This window comes from Lepidothrix coronata, unplaced genomic scaffold, assembly GCF_001604755.1.
Source record: "Lepidothrix coronata isolate B3197 unplaced genomic scaffold, Lepidothrix_coronata-1.0 Scaffold65, whole genome shotgun sequence".
Taxonomy (NCBI): Eukaryota; Metazoa; Chordata; class Aves; order Passeriformes; family Pipridae; genus Lepidothrix; species Lepidothrix coronata.
The window spans coordinates 1455933-1475947 of NW_016690245.1; the positions used below are offsets into that span (position 1 = coordinate 1455933).

The window sequence follows — 20015 nt, forward strand, 5'->3', positions numbered from 1 at the left end:
GTGGGCCATACTTTTTTGATATTTTACACAGTTTCAGAAAAAACTAAGCAAGCTAGAAGAACAGCTCAGTAATGAATTGCAAGCCAAAGATGAACTAGAACAGAAGTACAGGTGAGACTGTTTTGACATGTTTGGTATGTTTATAGAGTAGTTTTATTAAACCTTCTGGTTTTGGATACTTAAAAGCATTTTAATTCACCTTGGGGATTCCCAACCCTGTGAGCAGATCTCACTGTAACTTGCCGGCCTATTCTTGCTGCTCCTGTGACTACTGGGGTGGTTTTGTTGGGTTTTTTTGCCTTACCTCTCTAGAAGAATCTCTCTGTTATTAGAGTGATTTCACTTGTCCCTGAGGTTTCATGTTACTGCTGAAAATAGAATATCTAATTAATGAGACACATTCAATCACTCTAATTTTAGTATTATCAGCAGGATTTAAAAGTATTTTTCAAATTTGTTCAGGTCTACAAGTACTCGTTTAGAGAAGATACTGAAAGAGCTTGATGAAGAGGTAAGTCCACAGATATTTCTGACTGGAATTAGAACTTTAACATTTGTGTGTGGCGGCTTTTTCCTTCGGTAACAGCAGATTACTTTTGAGTAGCTGTGTATTTATAGCAAGTCACACTAGTTGATTTCTTAGTATTCACAAGCATGAAATTGTTGGTCACTGCTAAAATATTTTCATTATGATTTCTGTACTATAGACACATTTCTTTGATAACTTGTTTTTTACTGTGTTTTTAAGCTGGAGAACAGCATGATATAAATATCCCCTATAGATTTTAAAAATCGAAGGTGTGAGAGTAGTGTTTCTACAGGAGGAAGGCTATGCTTTGCATTGTTCAGTGTTAGTAAAAGGACCCTATTTCTTGCCCAGCTTTGCACCTTAGTGCTTCTACAAACTTGGACGTGGATGTGTGCAACTTAATGTATTGCTCATCCAGGTGCATGTCAAGGCCTTACATTACACATGTGTTTCTGTGCTCCCAGAGTGACTGCTTAGGCAGGTCTACCAGGTCTGTCAAATCCAAATGATCAAACAGTATTTAAATAGCAGAGCTCCTGGCCATAGTCATCCTGGGCCAGATTTGATCACGTGTTCTGATACGCTGTGTTTGCAGCAGGCAAATAAACTGGCTTTCTCCATTACAGGCTAAACTGAGTGTGTGAGCTGTGTTTTTATCATATAAGAATACCACTCTTGTGTATGTAATTAGTGGTGTATTTTTTTTAAATATATCCAGATAACTTCAAGGAAGAATGTAGAGTCTGCAGTCAGGCAGTTAGAGAGAGAGAAGGCTCTTCTTCAGCATAAGAATACAGAATACCAGAGAAAAGCAGAACATGAAGCAGATAAGAAACGCAATTTGGAAAATGAGGGTATGTTGAACCATGCTTGAAGGGTTCCATTTTGATGTGGGTTTTTAAAAGTTAAAATAAATGAATTATAGTCCCAATTGAAGTGTTTTCATGACAGTGATTAACAATGTTGAATTGGGGTTTTTTTATAGTTAACAGTTTGAAAGACCAGCTTGAAGATTTAAAAAAGAGGAATCAGAACTCTCAAATATCTAATGAGAAAATCAATCAACTACAAAGACAGGTATGCCAACTTTATATATGTATATTTTAAAATAATAACTGTTTGAAGTACAGATTTTGGGATTAGTGGAGGGATTTGAAATCTAAAGATTTTTTTGTTATGTTCTGGTGTTCAAAAGTAATCTTAAAGTATACTCCTTTTTACTTCTTTAATCCCTAAAACCTAGTATGCTGTAGTAGAAATAGTAGTTTTTATATTTTAATTGTTTCTGAAGTATGTATTTATCAATCTTAGTTGGATGAAGCCAATTCTTTGCTGCGGTCAGAGTCTGATACTGCAGCCAGGTTAAGGAAGAACCAGACAGAAAGCACAAAGCAAATCCAGCAGCTGGAAACTAATAATAGAGAACTACAAGATAAGAACTGCCTGCTAGAGAATGCAAAACTCAAACTGGAGAAGGAGTATCTCAATCTTCAGTCAGCTCTAGAATCAGAAAGGAGAGATCGAAGTCATGGATCAGAGATTATCAGTGATTTACAAGGTATTCCTGCAAATGTTCTGATGTTAAGATTGCTTCTTGTTTCCAAAATAAAAATAGGTTTGGGTGGTGTTATTTGAGCTTCAGACTGACTAGATAAGTGTGCTGTCCTCTAAAATGTTATGCAGTTTTGAACACACATTTGAGAGAAGATGTGTGATAACATTTATAAAACATTATTGATAACTTTTAAAATCACCCCAGCGGGAGATATTCTTAACAGTCGGAATTAGAAGCTGTAACATTTGAAAAATGTTATCTCTAAATAGATAAAGTACAGTCTCGTTTTCACACACTGCCCAGTCTCATTGATGTCTTGGTTATTTTTAGGTCGAATATCTAGCCTTGAAGAAGAAGTGAAAAGTGGAAAGAGTGCATTAGCCAAACTGGAAATGGAGAAAAGACAATTGCAGGAAAAGCTCACAGATTTAGAAAAGGTAACAGCACTTCTAAGTGAACATTGCTGTCACATTCTTATGGAATTTTTGAATTTGTACTTTTATTATTTGAGATGCTGAGTAAACCTTGTTTTCAGCATTTTTTTTTTAATTGTTTTTGCAATTTGAAAAGTGAGGGGGAAAAAGACATAATTTCCCATACGATCGTAAGACATTATACTTCTAAAGTACATAATAATGTACTCTGGTGTGTAGCTTAACAGTGCAGTAGTAACATTTAATTTCATGTGTTGAGTTTTTTTAGAATCTCCTTGTTGCCAAAAATCAAAGAGCTTCTGCTAATATTGAACAAATTTGTCATTGAAACAAAAGTCTTGAAAAATTTCTTCAATAAACCTAATCTTTGAGCCTATTACAGGACGTTGTTGTTAAGGCAGTAATTCTGTAATTGTTTGCCCCTGGGGATGTTGTTGTACATTTTAGAGCACTTTGCCATCCACAAAGAAACATTTTAGAAATAAGTTCTCAGTTAGCCCCTTAGTCTGAACTCTCTCTTCTACTTTTTGCATCTTTCCAAGCAGCATGTTATTGTCATCCAAAATTTTGCCTCTAACCTGATGTATTTTATGTTTTATTTCAATATTATTTTTTCTCTAACAGGAAAAGAGCAACATGGAAATAGATATGACATATAAATTTAAAGTTATGCAGCAGAACCTTGAGCAAGAAGAAGCTGAACATAAAGCCACAAAAGCACGATTAGCAGACAAAAACAAGATCTATGAATCTATAGAGGAAGCAAAATCTGAAGCCATGAAAGGTAGGTATTTGACACAGTTGGACTTAGGAGTGAATTATACAAAGTAGGTAATATAAACTTTTACTGTGCATATTCTGGTGCATCTCAAGAAAACCGAAATATCTTGAAGAGAGGGATAGTTACCAAAAAATTCCAGAAGATGGCTCTTACTTTTTAATGAAATGGCTTATGTTTATTGTGCTAATTAAAAAGCTGCCTATAGAGCCTCTCCTTTCAATTGCAGAGCATTCTCAAGAATTTTGAGCATGCAAATCTTCAAAAGAAGCAAAAATGATTCAGTAATAATGACCGAGTCACTTGGCATATCAGATTCCACAACAGCTTCAGCTCTTCAATTGGTTTTATATTATCATAGCGCAACAATTTAGTAGATTTAGATGGTTTATTTTTAAAATTCCACCCTTTTTGTTCATCTCAAAAGTGTTGCAGGTAAACTGGAAGTTATCTAGAAACTCAAAAGTAGGAAATAGCTCTGCCAGGAATGCTTGCAAAAGCATCCTCTGGGCGTGATTTTACTATGAAAATTTTAATTAATCACTTTTCAGCAGTCTTCCTCTTCAGTTTTAAAAGGAGAAACATGTGGCTTTTTGTTAAACATCCTCCTCCCTTTGGCCTCCAAAATATGCTGGTTTACACTGACTGATGTCTTAAATTTTTTTACTTCACAGAAATGGAGAAGAAACTTTTGGAAGAGAGAGCTTTAAAGCAAAAAGTAGAAAATCGGTTGTTGGAAGCTGAAAAGCAGCGCTCCATGTTGGACTGTGATCTCAAACAATCACAACAGAAAATCAATGAGCTCCTTATGCAAAAGGATATACTAAATGAAGATGTAAGGAACACTGACAAAAAGCATCTTGAGTCAAACCTCATTTTCAATGTTCTAATACTTTTCCTGTTATAGCTATATTTAGTAATGTTTGTGAGTTAAAATGGCAGCAGTTTTCCTTCTCTGTCTTTGGAGCTTTAAATGTCTACTTCATGGAGTCTAGTGTCATTTTTCAGAAATATTTCAGCGTTACTCATCTTAAAAAGTTTTTCATTCTGGCATTTAAAATTCTGTGAGATTGACATGGAAAAACTAGCTAATTTAATGTGTGCTAATGCCTTTATTCAGGAAGCAGCTTCGATTTACCAAGAGATGTGAGTACATGTTGTACAGAAATGTAGAGGAAGCCAATAACAGACTGTTTAAATGTTGCTTTCCTGTATAGGTCTGTAAAATTAACAGGAGTTTGTATCTTTTTCAGGTAAAAAACTTGACATTAAAAATAGAGCAAGAAACACAAAAGCGCTGTCTCACTCAAAATGACCTCAAGATGCAAACGCAGCAGGTCAACACCTTGAAAATGTCAGAGAAGCAGTTAAAACAGGAGAATAACCATCTTCAGGAAATCAAATTAAGTCTGGAAAAACAAAACAATGAACTCCGCAAGTATGCAAGTTGCTCCATATTTTTAGTCATGTGACTGATTTGTAATATTTTTATGACAGAAGTTGAGGGCAATATTAATTGAAAAAATTTGCTGCAAAGAATATGCTATTCTACAGTGCTAAACTTTAAGGTTCTTTAAAATAATTTACAGTGACTAGTTGAGACTTGCCCTAGTGATTCAGCACTGTATGGGTTTGTATTCAAAGGTGTTTTGTTATCCTGAAAACCTTAAAAAACTCAGCGTAAACATGAGTTTGAGGACTTAAGAGAAACACTTATTTAACTGAAAGTCTAGATATTTTCTCTTTAATGATGATTTCCTCTTCAGTGAAGAGGAAAGTTACTGGAATTATTAGTCTAGGAGAGCTTATCAGAGTCGGAAATGAATACTGCTACAGAGCTGGAAAGCATAACTGCTGGAAGGCATAACTATTGGAAATATCTAATGCTACAGATGTTTAAACACATCTGTTGGACCTTCATTTAGGAGTTGTGTTACATCCCAACAGTTCTTCAAGGTCTTACAAGTAGTATTTGCACCTGATAATAAATAAGTAAATAATACTTTTTTTACATAAAGAACTTTCTTGTGAATGAAAATAAAAGTTTAGCACACATATCAGATGAATCTCAGCTCCTTTATGACTTCTGATGGTTTATCTCCTGGTGCTTTGCCTTTTCTGTCAGCAAGATGCAGTTAGTCACATAGAAGTTGACCACGATGTGAAACACTGGCAGAAGTCTTTTCTGCTACATTTCTTTTGTTATGGGACTGACTGTTGTTTTAATAACAGATGAATTCAAGCAATTATCTGTGTCAAGGAATACAGACATGTTTTCACAGACTCTGCTCTTGCAAACAAGAGGCCAAAACAACCGGTCAGATCAGAGATGTTTTACATGGAAATAAGATTCTGTTGGTGGCTGTTTACTTTATTGGTGTCTCTTACTGGTTAAACTGTGTGACACTGTTGTAGTTAACATGTTAACAATATTAAACTGACATGTTATTAGTGTAGTGGGCTCAGCTATACAACTGAAAAAGAGATCTGGAGCCCAGAGGAAGATTCAGGTTTAATTGCTGACCATACTTTGGTCAGGAAATCACTGAAGATCTCAAGAGTATGAATGCCGTCTTTTTTAATTTACTGGTCGGGAATGTCTTCATATCTTTAAAGCATGTTATTCCTTTCTAGGGAACGTCAAGATGCAGATGGACAAATGAAAGAGCTTCAAGACCAACTCGAAGCTGAACAGTATTTCTCGGTATGTTTTGTGCTGCTTTATTTTTTTACTAATCTCTTTACTGAGTAAATGTTATCTTTTCTTCTTCCTCCTTAGCCATCAGCTGTTTCACATCTCTAACCCAAAGCTACTTGTTTTTCTTGTGCCTGTCTTCAGTATTGTCTGCAGCCTTGATCTTGATCACTGAGCGTATAAAAGAGCTCAGGTTAAAAAATGTCCCAGGTTTGTAAGGGAGTTCAGAGGGAGGAAGGGGGCAAGCAGCTCACTTTTCCACAGCATGAATAATTTTCTGCATGTTTCCAGCCTTTTGCATTCAGTATCTCTTCCATGCTGCATGGTAGAGAAGAGTTGTATTCTCACGTGGTGTGACAAAACATGACATTAAGGCTTGGAAGGAAATTTTTGCATTACAGCCAAACTTGGTAGAGGTCTCTTAGGAGTGGTAACATGCAACAGAATAAATAGATATTGAACTTAAAAATCATCACTAGCTTGTGGAGGTTAATTTTTATTAACAGTGCATAGCCAGTTGCACTGCGGGAGATGCCAAAAGGCTTGTTTCAGAATTAAAGGAAACTAAAAATTTCATTGTGGTATTCAGGTCAGTGAGGAGAAGGACTGTCTAAAGTTTTAGTAGATGAAAACATTGCACACATTAAAGGAGAGAAAGGGAGAATTTTGTAGATGGGCCAGAGAGAGACAATCTGTGTTGAAATCTTTGTGGTAAGTCCACTTACAGCTGTCTGTCACTGGACCTGTATTCAGTCGTTTGAGTGGACAGAGCAATATAATGTGTCTTTCATTTTTTTAGAGCTCTAGATTTGTATCAATTGCACGAAATTTTGAATTTCAAATTATTTTCTAATCTATTTTTCCCTTCCTCCTATATTTCTTTTTGTTCTTTAACTGTCACATGGGTTTCACGGATTTGTATGATTAGAATCTAAACAGCACGTACTTAATTACGTCAGACAAAGATTTAAAATAGTAGAGAAAAATCAGTTCATTTTCCTTGCTTGTGATACTTCCAATTTTCTGTCAAATAATGATTTTCACATTTAGAGTATCTTTAACAGTATGTTTACAAACATAGAAAATGTATATCATACATCTACCCGTTCACAAATATACAAGTTAAAAAAAGAACAACAAAAAGTAAAATAACCAAAACACATTTGTGAATGATGACATTTAGATAAGTTTAGAGAAGATATTGCACAGTTACACTCTAATTAGAGTGTGTGATTAAAAAATTGCATACAATGTCATCTTGTATAATTTTTGTGGACTTTCAAGAATACAGAAAATCACATAAGTTTCTTGCTAACTTTAAATTCTAGACTTTGTATAAGACGCAAGTTCGAGAACTTAAAGAAGAATGTGAGGAAAAGACCAAAATTTGTAAAGAAATGCAGCAAAAGATACAAGAGTTACAGGATGAGAGGTAGGTTTTGCTAGTTGTACTGCTAATACATAAAAGATTAGGATGGCTATTTGTTGTTTTCTTCCCTGCCCTTGCCCCCACCCCTACATTACTCAATTTAAAGTTAAAAATATATATCAATAATTTGCAGAGATTCCTTGGCTGCTCAGCTAGAGATTACTTTGACGAAAGCAGATTCAGAACAACTTGCCCGTTCCATTGCTGAAGAGCAGTACTCTGATTTGGAAAAAGAGAAGATTATGAAAGAGCTGGAGATTAAAGAGATGATGGCAAGGCATAAACAGGAACTTACTGAGAAAGATGCCACCATAGCTTCGGTGAGTTGTATGATTTGTAATTTTGGTAGAGGTTGTAGAGCTTGAGTTTTATTTGCAGTTTGAGTTATCCATTGTTATTTAGTATACTCAGAGATATACAAGAGATATATCTAACATTTTTGAAATATTTATTTTTTACGATTGAAATTCAAAAATCTTGTCATGTTTCTTCATGCATCTTTCTGACCATTCATTCTTCTGTGCCCCTACCCCTCTTTTCTTTTTCTAGTTGGAGGAAGCAAATAGGACACTAACCAGTGATGTGGCTAATCTTGCTAATGAGAAAGAAGAACTAAACAATAAACTGAAGGAAGTACAAGAACGTATGTATTCTGTGAACCAAATGTACTTTAATTTGAAACCAGTTTTATTCTTTAGTAGTACTGTTTTCTTTTGTAATGACTTTTCATAGAATTTTTTCAATTACCTTGCTACAGAAATTACAAAACTAAAAGAAGAAGAAGCAAATATAGGAAATATTAAAGCACAATTTGAGAAACAGTTGTTGACTGAAAGAACATTAAAAACCCAGGTAAGCAAATGTGTTTAAATGAATGTAGAGATAGTGTTCATGAATTAAATAATTTATAATAGAAAACTTTCCATGGTAAACTATTTATATGTACCATTAATGCTTTATTCGGTTGTGCCCTGAAAAAAAAAAAACGGTTTTTTTCTCTCTTCTACTAAGTAGACTTTCATTGTAGTAAAACTGGATCCTTGTGATTCATCATAGAGGAAATTCTAATCCAGATGCATTCCACCAGCAAAAGTCTTCATTTCTCTCAAATTATTTGATATTTTACTGGTTTCAGTCTTGATTCCTCTATAAGTTCTATAAAGAAGTATATCTCTGATTTTAATCCAGATTGTTTTTTAGAACAAGTGGCATTTTAATGCAAATATATATATTGGGTCTAACTAGTGAAAATGGAGGGAATTATTTAAATGAGATGAGTGGAAGTGTTCACAGCTAATGCTTTCTTAAAGTAAACGTGGCATCATTACCTTCTTTTCAGTTATAAGTAATATGTGGAATTAAAGCAAGTTTATGTTACTGGATTACAGAGGTGTTAGTTTACAGTTAGAAGTGCCTGGTTGTAGACAGAAGACTTTATTTCTTCACAATGTAGCTCTGTGTATTTATTAGTGTGGTTTTTGTCTCTTTTTTCTTTACCATGGAAAGGCTGTGAATAAATTGGCCGAGATCATGAATCGGAAGGGGCCAGTCAAACGTGGATCTGACACTGATGTACGGCGGAAGGAAAAGGAAAATAGGAAGCTGCATATGGAACTGAAGTCTGAACGAGAAAAGTTAACCCAAATGATGATCAAATATCAGAAGGAAATAAATGAAATGCAGGCAGTAAGATCCTTTTGCAAATATAAACATTGCAGCATTTTCTGTAATATTGTACAATTGGCTACAAATTCTGCGTGATTTTCTACTTACATTTTATCTGAGTAACCAAATATTGGGATAACAGGAAATCTTGTAATTTATCCCTACAGCAAATTGCAGAAGAGAGTCAGATCCGGATTGAACTGCAGATGACTCTGGACAGCAAGGACAGCGACATCGAACAGCTTCGTTCCCAGCTGCAGTCCCTGCACATTGGGCTGGACAACAGCAGCATTGGCAGCGGGCCTGGAGATGCTGAGGCAGATGATGGATTCCCTGGTATGTTAATCTTAATGATATTTCTGCACTGTTTATATCAATGCATTGTTTATATCAATGTTTTACCATGGAAACTGATGATCCGATGATTCTGTGACTTTTCATCTTCATCTATTTTATACCATCTTATCAATCCTTTGATAGGGATCACTATCCACCTACTAACTAAATCTGTCTGTAATCATACTTCATCTTGAAATTTATTTTTAAAAATTCTATTGCACACCATTAGAGCTGAATATTTTTTTCACTTGTGGTGGTTCCTTTGCAGTTACTGTGTTTATTTGATGAAATATAAAACTAATACTCTCTTCATAGAGATTCTGTTTTGACTTCTTTTCTACTTTTCCTCCTTTATGCTTTATGTTTAGTCCGTATCACTCAATCCCACACTATGGAATCCATGTCCTTTACCTATCAGCACTCTTCCACCTCTGTCAGTATTGCCACTAAGCCTTCCAGTTCTCGCATGCTTCTTGATTCTGATTCTGACTCAGAGGAAGAACCTTTGTCTTGTTCACACAGTCCTACAGAAGTTGATAGCACAGGTGACATGCCTGAGAAGTGTTTGGCTTTGTTCTTACTGTGTCCTTTTGTCTGTTTCAAAACTAACACTCTTAATGCATTATTAAAACAAAGAAACATAAATCTGGCAGTTAACACACTAAACTGACAGTAAACATTGCCATCAAAGACACAAGAAAGTTTGCATAAACGAATAAATGGCTTGTTTTCTCTAAACGTTAGCAAATACTTGCTGCCATGTCTTAAACTACCATTTTTATTAAAGCATTGAATAAATGAGCCTTATGGCCTTGTTTTCAAGGTAGCATCTCTCCAGTGTCTGCAGCTATCTGTATGGCCCTAAGGTACTGGATACCAAAAAGTCAAATCTGTGTTAAAGTGAAGTATGGAAACATCTGACTCCTCACATCTAAACATTTTGATCTTCTTGTAGAAATTCAGTCTTCTGAGTATTACATTATTTTGCCTTAATTTAAATCTTATATTTGATTCTTTTGTGGTAAGGCAAGCAAGATTTGTTAATTTTCCCAGATACATAAAGTATATAATGAATGATAAGACTCCAGTAAAACAGAACTCTGTTCTACTAATTCTATGTTCATTTTATATGACTGCACCTACATTCTTTCGAACAAAGCTTCTGTTTACTGTTAATATCATAGGTGGGTTTTTTAGTTGCATTCAAATTCCTGTATGTCACTTGAGGTTCCTTTAAAGTGTGAATACCTTTCCACTGAAGGCAAAACTTCTTTTAGGATATCGACATTACTTCATCAAACTAGAGTAAAGACTAATGTATTTTTCTCTATTTTCCTCATTCTCTGTTTTTTACTATGAGGCTTCTAATGAAAGAAAAGTTATGTACATACATAATTTTTTTCTTGTTAGCTGCTGTCGTGATTTGTGCATGGATTTCTTTTGTTCTAAAGTAGAAATCATATCTAAGCTAGGAATTCTTGCTGACATAATTACAACAGGTCGTTGTAATTATGATCGTTGATTATGAGGTATGATCGTTGTGTTTTGTTGTTTCTTTCCCTCCTATTGCTTTATAAGCATGTGCTGTGAAAATTTTTGAATATTCTGTCCTTTCTCTGATCTGTAATCATTGAAGAATTATAATCAGAAACTCATTTTGTCCAATTTCGTGCAATGATATTAGAGATTACAGAGAGAAATAGGAAAAACATTATATTTTAGGAAATAAGAAAAGCATGCATACTTTTTGCCCTCCACATGCTTCCTGGATGTGGGGTAGGATTTTTTTTTCATCAGCATTATGCTTGCTACATTTTGTATCAGGTGTAGTTGAAAGGAACAATGTAAGTGGCAGGTATGAGGCAAAATACATTTTATAGAACTGCATCATGTACTCAGTATATACATTAAAATGGGTTATCAACAGCAATGCTGGTAGAGCAATAAATGTTGAAGACTGTGTATCTGAATACATAACCTTGCTTCAAGTCTCTCTAGGCACAATAACAATTCTATGAATATCTAATAACTATTTGTTATGCTACATTAAACATGGGCAGGAACCTGCAAATGCCCTCCCATGAGAAAGAAAATAACATTTGCAATTTTGGAGCATGTTTTTGCTCCTTCCATGGTTTTGTGTTTGTTAATGCCTAAGGCTTCATTATTTTTGACTTGGAGATTCCTCAGCAGCAGTACAGGTTATCTGCTAGGGTAGAAAACTCTTTGGAAAAATATTATTCCAACTGAGTAGTTGCTCCTAATAAAACAGAAGGGAAAGAAGTGCTTGTGTTAACTGCAGCTATAAAAATAGGGTCAAAGGCTATATGATCCTGTGTATCACCCACCACTGAGAAAGTGTGATCTGGTGAGCTTTTGGTTGTGTCAGTACTATAGTTACTACTGTAAATGTGTGTGTCAAACAACAGCTGAGCACTTAATACTGTTGATAAATCAAATCTGACTAATGTGCCAGTGTAATATAAAATATTGCAAGTGTGTGAAAGGGCAGTTGAATTCAGGCAAGGCCTAAGGATTAACCAAAAATTACTTATTTTGGATTAGAAAGCCTAGGAGATACAGGCAGAATTAGAGAAAAGAAAAATTTTCAGACCAAAAAGTATGACTTAGAATACTAAACTGACATTTTCCCTGGCATATGGGTTATTTGTGGTGGTAATTTGGCTTTTTTTGTCTTGAACTGGATGTTGTGTGGTCTGTACTAATACCTTTAGATGCTGTTGTAAAAGGTAAAGGTTGATAGACGTAAGGCTTTTACGACTTGAAAAAATTACTAAAGGGAATGTGTGTGCTACAATTGCAAGTTTGCTCTTTCCCTTCCTCCTCGTGCTTACTACTTTTTTGTGATTGCATTGCTGGTTATTGGCTGTATTAATTAAAGGTTATTTAATGTATTCCTAAACATTTACTGTGCTAAACTTTGCAAGACCTTGTACTGTTAAATAGGTCTTATGTTTGCTCTGTTGCTTTATTATTGATCTTTGATAACTATTTTAAAATGCACAGTAGTCTCAAAAATGATGTTTTGTGAATATTTACGTTCTTTAATATATATATCTATTTCAGAATCAAGATTGGAAGGCTGGCTATCACTGCCTGTTAGAAATAATACTAAAAAATTTGGATGGGTTAAAAAGGTAAGAAACCCAGATTTCTGGTCTTGTTTCATGCGTAGTCTGGATTTTAATTTGAATGCAGATTTTCAACACTTCAATTTTTATTTTATATGTGTTCTCTCATTACTTAAATGTATAAAATATGTTAGCTGGGATAGCTACCTCTGAGGGGAGCAGCTTAGGACAATTTTAATATGTTAAGACACTTCTTTGTCCAGCCAGAGGTCAGAACAATCATTCATGGTCTTCAAACGTTTATACATGCAGCTGTAAGCATTCTCAACAGTATTTCATAGCTGAAATTCAGCAGAGTCTGGAAGCAGATGCCTTTGACAATTTCTTTATTTAGGAGATAAAACTAGCAACTACTTATCTGCCTTGTGCAGCCTTCACTTGTTTACTGCTTCTCAGTAACGTCTTTGATAGGTCTTTGTCCAAAATGTAATATACACATTTTCATACCAGTTTGCTTACTGCTCAGTCATACTGTTAATTCTAACCAAAATCCTAGAAATAGGGCATCTTCTAGGTAATTAGGTTTTTAATGAATATTGCTGGCTGTTCTGGTAAGTATAATAGTGATCTTTATAGGTATGATCTCTATTAGTTGTGACCTGCACACAGTCATCATAAGATGACACTGACTCTACCAGTTCAAGTAAAAATTAAATCAATAAAATAGAAAGGAAAAGCTTTTATCTTACTTTCTTTCAGACTTTAGATTTGTCTCTTCACAGATACTTAAATCTGTTTAGGTATCAATTAGTCTGATAACATATATTGATTTATCCAGTAATCAGGATTTCGTTTGTTGTGCAGTGAATTTCTTGGCAAATCATGGACTTAGCATACAGTACTGTTATTGTTTATTTAGGTACCATTTAATAAAATCATAGAGAAATATCAATGCAACATCTGTGGTAATTGCTGTGACATCTCTGACCTCTGTGATGAGCTGGATTAAAACATGTATTTTATCATTTTCTGTCTCCTAACAGTATGTAATTGTAAGCAGTAAGAAGATCCTGTTCTATGACAGCGAACAAGATAAAGAACAATCTAATCCCTATATGGTATTGGATATAGAGTAAGTACTGCCATGTGTGATTCCTTCTTCTGATTTGCAGCTGAATTTTGTTGAAATGATTGTGACCAAAGGCCTTTTGAGGTCCAGTCTGGGATCACAACATCACATGGGGCGTTTGTTTTTTTTTTTAATTTGAACTACAGAGCTGGGCCCTTAGGGTGCCCACTGTGGGAAAGAGTTGGGTTTGCTGGTGCAGCAGCAGCAGCAGCATGGTGCTCAGACTGATCCAGGGAACTCCACTGAGCCTGATGTAACTGAACTGCTCCCACGAGCTCAGCTAGATCTTCCTCACATACACATGGGAGCAAAACATGATTAGAGAACTGTAGCAGAGAGGCTATAATTTTCAGTGTTCTATATTTTCTCTTACAACATGTCCTTACAGGTGGATTGTATAGTTAATTAATTTTCTTAATAAATGCAGAATTTGTGTATTCAGAGGTTGGAGCGCAGGGAGAGGATTATGTTAGAAAGCTGCCAGCAATCATTAAAGTCACATGATGGTGGTTTTATTTATCAGTGCTGTTATTTTTTTTGCAAATATAGCTGGATTCTTGTGAGTTCTTTTTATTTAGGGTTTTGGGAGTTCATGTGCGGGGTTGAAAGATAGGACTGGATCAAGTGATGAGAAATTTGTACTGACAAATCTTTAATGGCTCTGAGTCTTAATGGCTCTGAGTCTTAATGTGTATCCTAACTTAATCTGTCAACTTAAATTTATTATTTTGGTAATTCATTTTTGTCCTTACTGAAATAATTTCCTATAGCAAACTCTTCCATGTCCGACCAGTCACTCAGACTGATGTGTACAGAGCAGATTCCAAGGAGATTCCAAGGATATTCCAGGTATTCATTAATAAATTAATATTTCTAGTGTAACAGACATGGTATTTCACACATTGTCAAAAATATTGTCTAATGAAATATTTACTAAAAAAATATTGAAAAATCACTTCTGTTGTAATTCTTCAATCTTTCTACTTAGATAATTACTCTGAATTTACATTTGCCATCTAGGAGTACTGAGATTATTTTGCTTTGATTCTAGATTCTATATGCTAATGAAGGAGAGAGCAAAAAGGAACAGGAATTTCCTGTGGAGCCCATGGGAGAGAAGTCAAATTACATTTGTCACAAAGGACATGAGTTTATACCTACTCTTTACCACTTTCCAACCAATTGTGAAGCTTGTATGAAGCCACTGTGGCATATGTTTAAACCTCCTCCTGCTCTGGAATGTCGCCGCTGCCACATCAAATGTCACAAAGATCACATGGATAAAAAAGAAGAGATTATAGCGCCTTGCAAAGGTAAATAGCAAGTATTTGAATATGCATATAGTGCTGGAGTCACAAGGCATTCTGATAGGTCAGAGGATTCTAGTAATGGTCTGACACCAACTAAATGTAAACAGGTCAGTTTTTCTTTTATTAATACGTAGCCATCAGCACCTTTCCAAGGGTGCCTCTGTGAGGGTCACTCACTGCTGTGAGTTAATGGCATGTGACCATGATACCTCTGTACCTGTTGTGTTGGCAGCCTCATGCAGTAAAGCAGGGTGCTTGTAAGGCTGCTCACACTGTGTGTTGTGCTCTTTGTGTTAGTGGGTGTTACGGAAGAGATGACATTTTGTGAAGGTTATGTATTGTGACTCAATGTTATATAATTTTTTGGGCTCAGGCACACACTCTTCCATAGTACTAAATTGTTACTCTCTAAATATAAGGAAGAAGCACTGCCAGCAGCCAGGAAACTTAATTTGGCAAAATCTGGTTAATTTTCTTTTGATTTCACTGTGTTGACTCTGAGAGTACCATAATCTGACAACTAATGTTGGGACGTCTTTAGAATAATAACTATTCATTTTTATTTTAAAAATTATTATTACAGTGTACTATGATATTTCTACGGCAAAGAATCTACTACTGTTAGCTAATTCTACGGAAGAACAGCAAAAATGGGTGAGCCGACTGGTGAAAAAAATACCCAAGAAGCCTCCAGCACCAGACCCCTTTGCTCGATCTTCTCCCAGAACTTCCATGAAGGTACAGCCAAACCAGTCCATCAGACGACCAAGTCGACAGCTTCCTCCAAACAAACCAAGGTGACACAAGGGCTGCTATTTAAGTTATTGCTTTAAACGTTTTACTACAATTAATGTCATATAAGTTGATAAGAATAATTGACCACAAATGTTGTTGGCTAGTGATGTGTGATCTAGCATGTAATCTTCTATAAACCTCAGTTAAGTTACAAAAAGGTCCACTAGAAGAGCCACCATGTTTGTTCCCTTGTTTGAAGGACCTTGCTCTGTGTGTTAGTTAACTCTACCATATTGATAATGGCTCTTACCTGTAACAGGCAGAACTTGTACCGTCATCTGTGGCCTAATACTTCCTGTGAACTGATAGGGAAAATGGTGTTTAACCAGGCAAAGAGTCAGTGAGAAGGGGTGTGAAGACTTAAAAAAAAAAAAAGAAAAAATTTAAAAATTTTCAATGTGGCCACTACAGTACCCGATTTGAAGTTGAGCAATGATGTTAGGTGTTTGTGGTTCTGATGAACCTTGGAGAGAATTAGGTGCCTTCAAAAAGCAGACTAGAAGGCCTTACACGTTACAAAAAAACCTACCTGTATTTCATTTCTTATTGCTCAGTTTTGAGGCATGTGTTTAAATTCCTGCCCTGCTCTAAAGTTAGACAGTTGACTGGGGATTTGTATGTTTATGTGTGTTTCATCTGACCAAATGTATGTATTTCCGTGTCTGACTCCATTTAGGAAGAGTTTTGTCAGGGTTCTTGTCCTAGTGTACAAAAGGAGCACAGCTCCTTTGCCAGCTGATATGGCGAATCTTGCTTCTGTGTCTCTGCCTCCACGGGTTCCACAGTGTAGAGCCTGTTGCTGTAGTGGCAGGCACCTGTCTGACCATCACTTGTCTTCTTTGAAAGAGAGCAGGAAGATGGGAGGCAGAGGGTCACTATTTGGTCAAGTCATTTACCCAAAGTGTGAGAGAATTTAGTTTCAATTCCTTATTCAGCCTAGAAGAACTCATGCTCATGTCTCATGATTCCTAAAAGTGATAGCATTCTGCAGGTAGCATTTATGTGATTGCACAGTACAGAGTTTCTGGTTTTCTTCCAGTGTACCTTTTTCATGACCTGCAGCACTAGCTAATATGGTGCTTCTATCAGTCCCCAGTTGCTGGCAGCCTGTGAAAAGGTTGGCCTGACTTGTTTTGTTTGTTACAATATTCCAGCAGTAATGGACAGTTCAGCAAAGGCTTAACATTTTTCTCCAGAGAGGTAATTTGGCAGTGGCTGGACAGGATTGCTGTCCTTATGTCTGTGACCAGACTGGCACCAGTGTCTCGGCTGGCTGGGTGAGAACAGGGTTGGTTGAGTTGACAGAGTTACAGGAGGGAATGCAGGGAAGTGCTTGCTGTGATGCTGCTGTTACTCCAAAACATCCTTATGCTGCGAAGAGTTACATCTTAAACAAATATTGGTATTTTAATGGGTGGAAATGCATAGTGAAAGGACTTGAATTAACTTAATTTCACTTCCCTCCTAACTTTCATGCAGTCTAATTTTTGGTAATTTAATTTACGTATTTAAAAGAGAGTCAGACCTCATAATTTGGATTTTAAATTAATAGATTTTTTTTATTATAATCATGAAGGAAAAAGGGTTTTAATCACTTTTTAGGGACCCATTATTGAAGAGTTTCTTTGTGCAAAACTAACGAAAATATCAATGATAGGATTGAAGCACGAATCAAGGAAACTCATGACAACTTGGAGGACAAGCAGAATGCTTTTCTTCTGCATGGTGTTTACAGTCTAATTTAGTAGCATTATTCTGTTTCTTACTGTTAATATGTAAAGGTATATTATAAATTCTGATTCTTTTTCAATAGCTATTCTTAGATGTTCTGAAAATAATTTTTCTCCTTCCAACATCCTTTTTTCAATCTTCATGACCTTTTGTACAAAATGGTATAATAACACAGTATTTACCATTCTATACTGGTGGAAAAAGGGGGAGGATGAATATTTTTGTATGTAAACCATTTTACTTTTTCAGTTAAAGTTTCCAAGTTAGCTTTGCAAATGTACCTAACAGATGAAAAGTGTAGCTCTCTGAGGTCATGTCACCTATCACCTTACTAATGCAGGTCTGTCAAACCAGTGGAAACTTGTATGGATTTAAACACCTTTAATTAAGAAACCACATACTCATAAATTACTGTAATGGCTATGGCCAATTTATATCTGACTGGTGCTTCTATGAGGCTTTTGTGGAAGGGCTTACCATATGGAATAATTAATTTTCCTTTATGAACTTATTAAGAATGAAGATGGGGACTGAGTGGCTGGGGACAAGCAGTGGGTCCTGGCAGCAGGGCAGGCTCTGGGACCACACCAAAAGGAGATTACACAGCCAGATGATTAAAGGCAGAGGTTATCTGCCTCTGTTCACTCCATAGTCTGCTGCAAGATAGTGCCTCTGTGTCTGAGCCCTGAAATTCCAGCTAGACAATGACACACCGGGAAAGGACCAAGCAGAGGCCACCAGGATGGTCAGAGCAGATGCCTGAGGGAGCTGGGCTTGTTCAGCCCGGATGAAGGACATCTCCAGGGACTGTCATAGCAGCCTGCCCTGGCCTGTGGGGAGAGTATCCAAGAGACGGAACCAGGCTCTGCAGTGCTGCATGGTGGGAGGGTGTGAAACGAGGGGCTCACTTGAACCAGGAGACTTTCCAGCTGGATAGAAGGAAAAACCAATGCAGGGAGGCAGGCTGGTGAGGTTGGACAGGCTTCATCCCTGGAGGCTTCCAAGACCTGAGAGGACAAGGTCTTGAGCATCCCAGGCTGGCCTTGGCTGGCCTTGGCTGGCCTCCTGCTTTGGGCAGGAGGTTGGGCTAGAAACTTCATGAGCTTCCTTCCAAGCTGCATGGTCCTAAAAATGCTGTCCCTCCTAGGAATTTCACACAATGATTGCTTCTCCAAGGTTTTCATGACTGTTGTTCTTTGTGATGATTTAAGAAAGGGCAAACCAGATTTTCCTACAGACCATATAATTTCTATTTAGCTGTCTGTTCGATCATGCCAAAAGAATAATTTCAAATTGAAAAAAAATCAACTTTAATATATTTTAATTCCTAATTAATTAAGTTTTATAGCTGTAGTTTATATAACAAATTAATATTGAGCCTTTTCAGGGCTATATCACATTTAAAGGTTTAAATAGTTTAAAACTTTAAAACCTAAAAATGCAAATCCTCCTGAAACCCATTTTGTTTAGAGCATGTGATTAACTATATTAAACAGTGTAGTCTGTTTACACTGATGCTCTGTTAGAGTTAGGTTTCTATGTCTGCCTCCTGTGCTTGGCATATAATCCTGATTAAAAGTCCTTTGAGCTCACTGAAGAGACGACAAGACTGGGTTTCATTTCTTGTAGCTATAGCAGTTGAAAAGTTACTAATTAAGATATGTGTCTAAGATCCTTCAATAACTACAGAAAGAGATGAATGCTTCTAGACAATGATTCACTCCATCCCAAAACAAATGTCTTAAAAAAGTAAAATGACTCATTTACTGACAGAGTTTGCCTTGCTTGCTTTCTTTGTTCTATAGTGACCATAGAAGGAGCACAGACAGCGAGGCCCAGAGAACAAGTTGATATATCCTCTTTTTTGGCATTGCTTAGATTTAAGCCATGAGCTACAGAATAGCTGTATAGTGTAATCATGCTGTATTTGGGATACAGTAAAATAATGCTGTATTTTGTATGTTTAGAGGAAGGTTTCTTATTCATTGTTCTGTTCAGCAATCAAAATTACTTGATTTTCTCGGAAAAATTGTTAGCTTTGCATTGTTGTCTGGAAAGGGATAAAAGGAGAGCATAAAACCACCTGAGTCAACAAGAACAGCAGCAAAACAAAAAGCAGCTAATTTTATAAAATGTACTTGTTGGTCTTTCCTACTGAATTTTTTTGGGAAAAAAATCAATATGGTAAGTGTTCTATATTGAATTAAATGATTTTTGAGATGAATTTTCAATGAGTACAATATTCCTAGCTTACATGAACACTGAATCTTGATATTCCATGATAGACAAAGGAACAAACCCATCTACCTAAAATAGTCTTTTAGTTAAAAAGGTTTAATGATAACAAAAGGAATTTGGAAGACTTTCATAGAAGTGTGACACTCATTAAACATCAAACCCTCCTGTTGCAGATTACTTGATCTGGCATTTAAGGACTGGGATTGGTCATTTGATGATGTTGATGATATTGATGGTGATGATGATGACGATGTTTTTGATTTCTGAAGAAGTATAAGGGGTAAATCTAAATAGAG

At 36.0% G+C, this 20015-nt stretch overlaps 1 protein-coding gene across 3 annotated transcripts in view; it reads left to right on the plus strand.

Annotated features, from left to right (window-relative positions):
• ROCK2 (Rho associated coiled-coil containing protein kinase 2) overlaps window positions 1-20015 on the plus strand; it is a 107669-nt gene that overhangs the window by 76152 nt on the left and 11502 nt on the right. For 2 of the 3 annotated variants that reach the window (XM_017818086.1, XM_017818087.1), the window contains 22 exons: window positions 32-111; window positions 463-511; window positions 1248-1383; window positions 1515-1606; window positions 1841-2087; window positions 2415-2521; window positions 3143-3302; window positions 3971-4131; window positions 4550-4734; window positions 5931-6000; window positions 7320-7423; window positions 7554-7740; window positions 7970-8063; window positions 8178-8272; window positions 8927-9106; window positions 9253-9421; window positions 12512-12582; window positions 13560-13648; window positions 14416-14494; window positions 14697-14958; window positions 15539-15752; window positions 19893-19999. In XM_017818086.1, the coding sequence (XP_017673575.1) occupies window positions 32-111; window positions 463-511; window positions 1248-1383; window positions 1515-1606; window positions 1841-2087; window positions 2415-2521; window positions 3143-3302; window positions 3971-4131; window positions 4550-4734; window positions 5931-6000; window positions 7320-7423; window positions 7554-7740; window positions 7970-8063; window positions 8178-8272; window positions 8927-9106; window positions 9253-9421; window positions 12512-12582; window positions 13560-13648; window positions 14416-14494; window positions 14697-14958; window positions 15539-15752; window positions 19893-19986 (2925 nt within the window). In that variant the 3' untranslated portion in view covers window positions 19987-19999. The remainder of the gene's footprint in view (window positions 1-31; window positions 112-462; window positions 512-1247; window positions 1384-1514; window positions 1607-1840; window positions 2088-2414; window positions 2522-3142; window positions 3303-3970; window positions 4132-4549; window positions 4735-5930; window positions 6001-7319; window positions 7424-7553; window positions 7741-7969; window positions 8064-8177; window positions 8273-8926; window positions 9107-9252; window positions 9422-12511; window positions 12583-13559; window positions 13649-14415; window positions 14495-14696; window positions 14959-15538; window positions 15753-19892; window positions 20000-20015) is intronic. The other variant, XM_017818088.1, reaches the window with a different exon arrangement.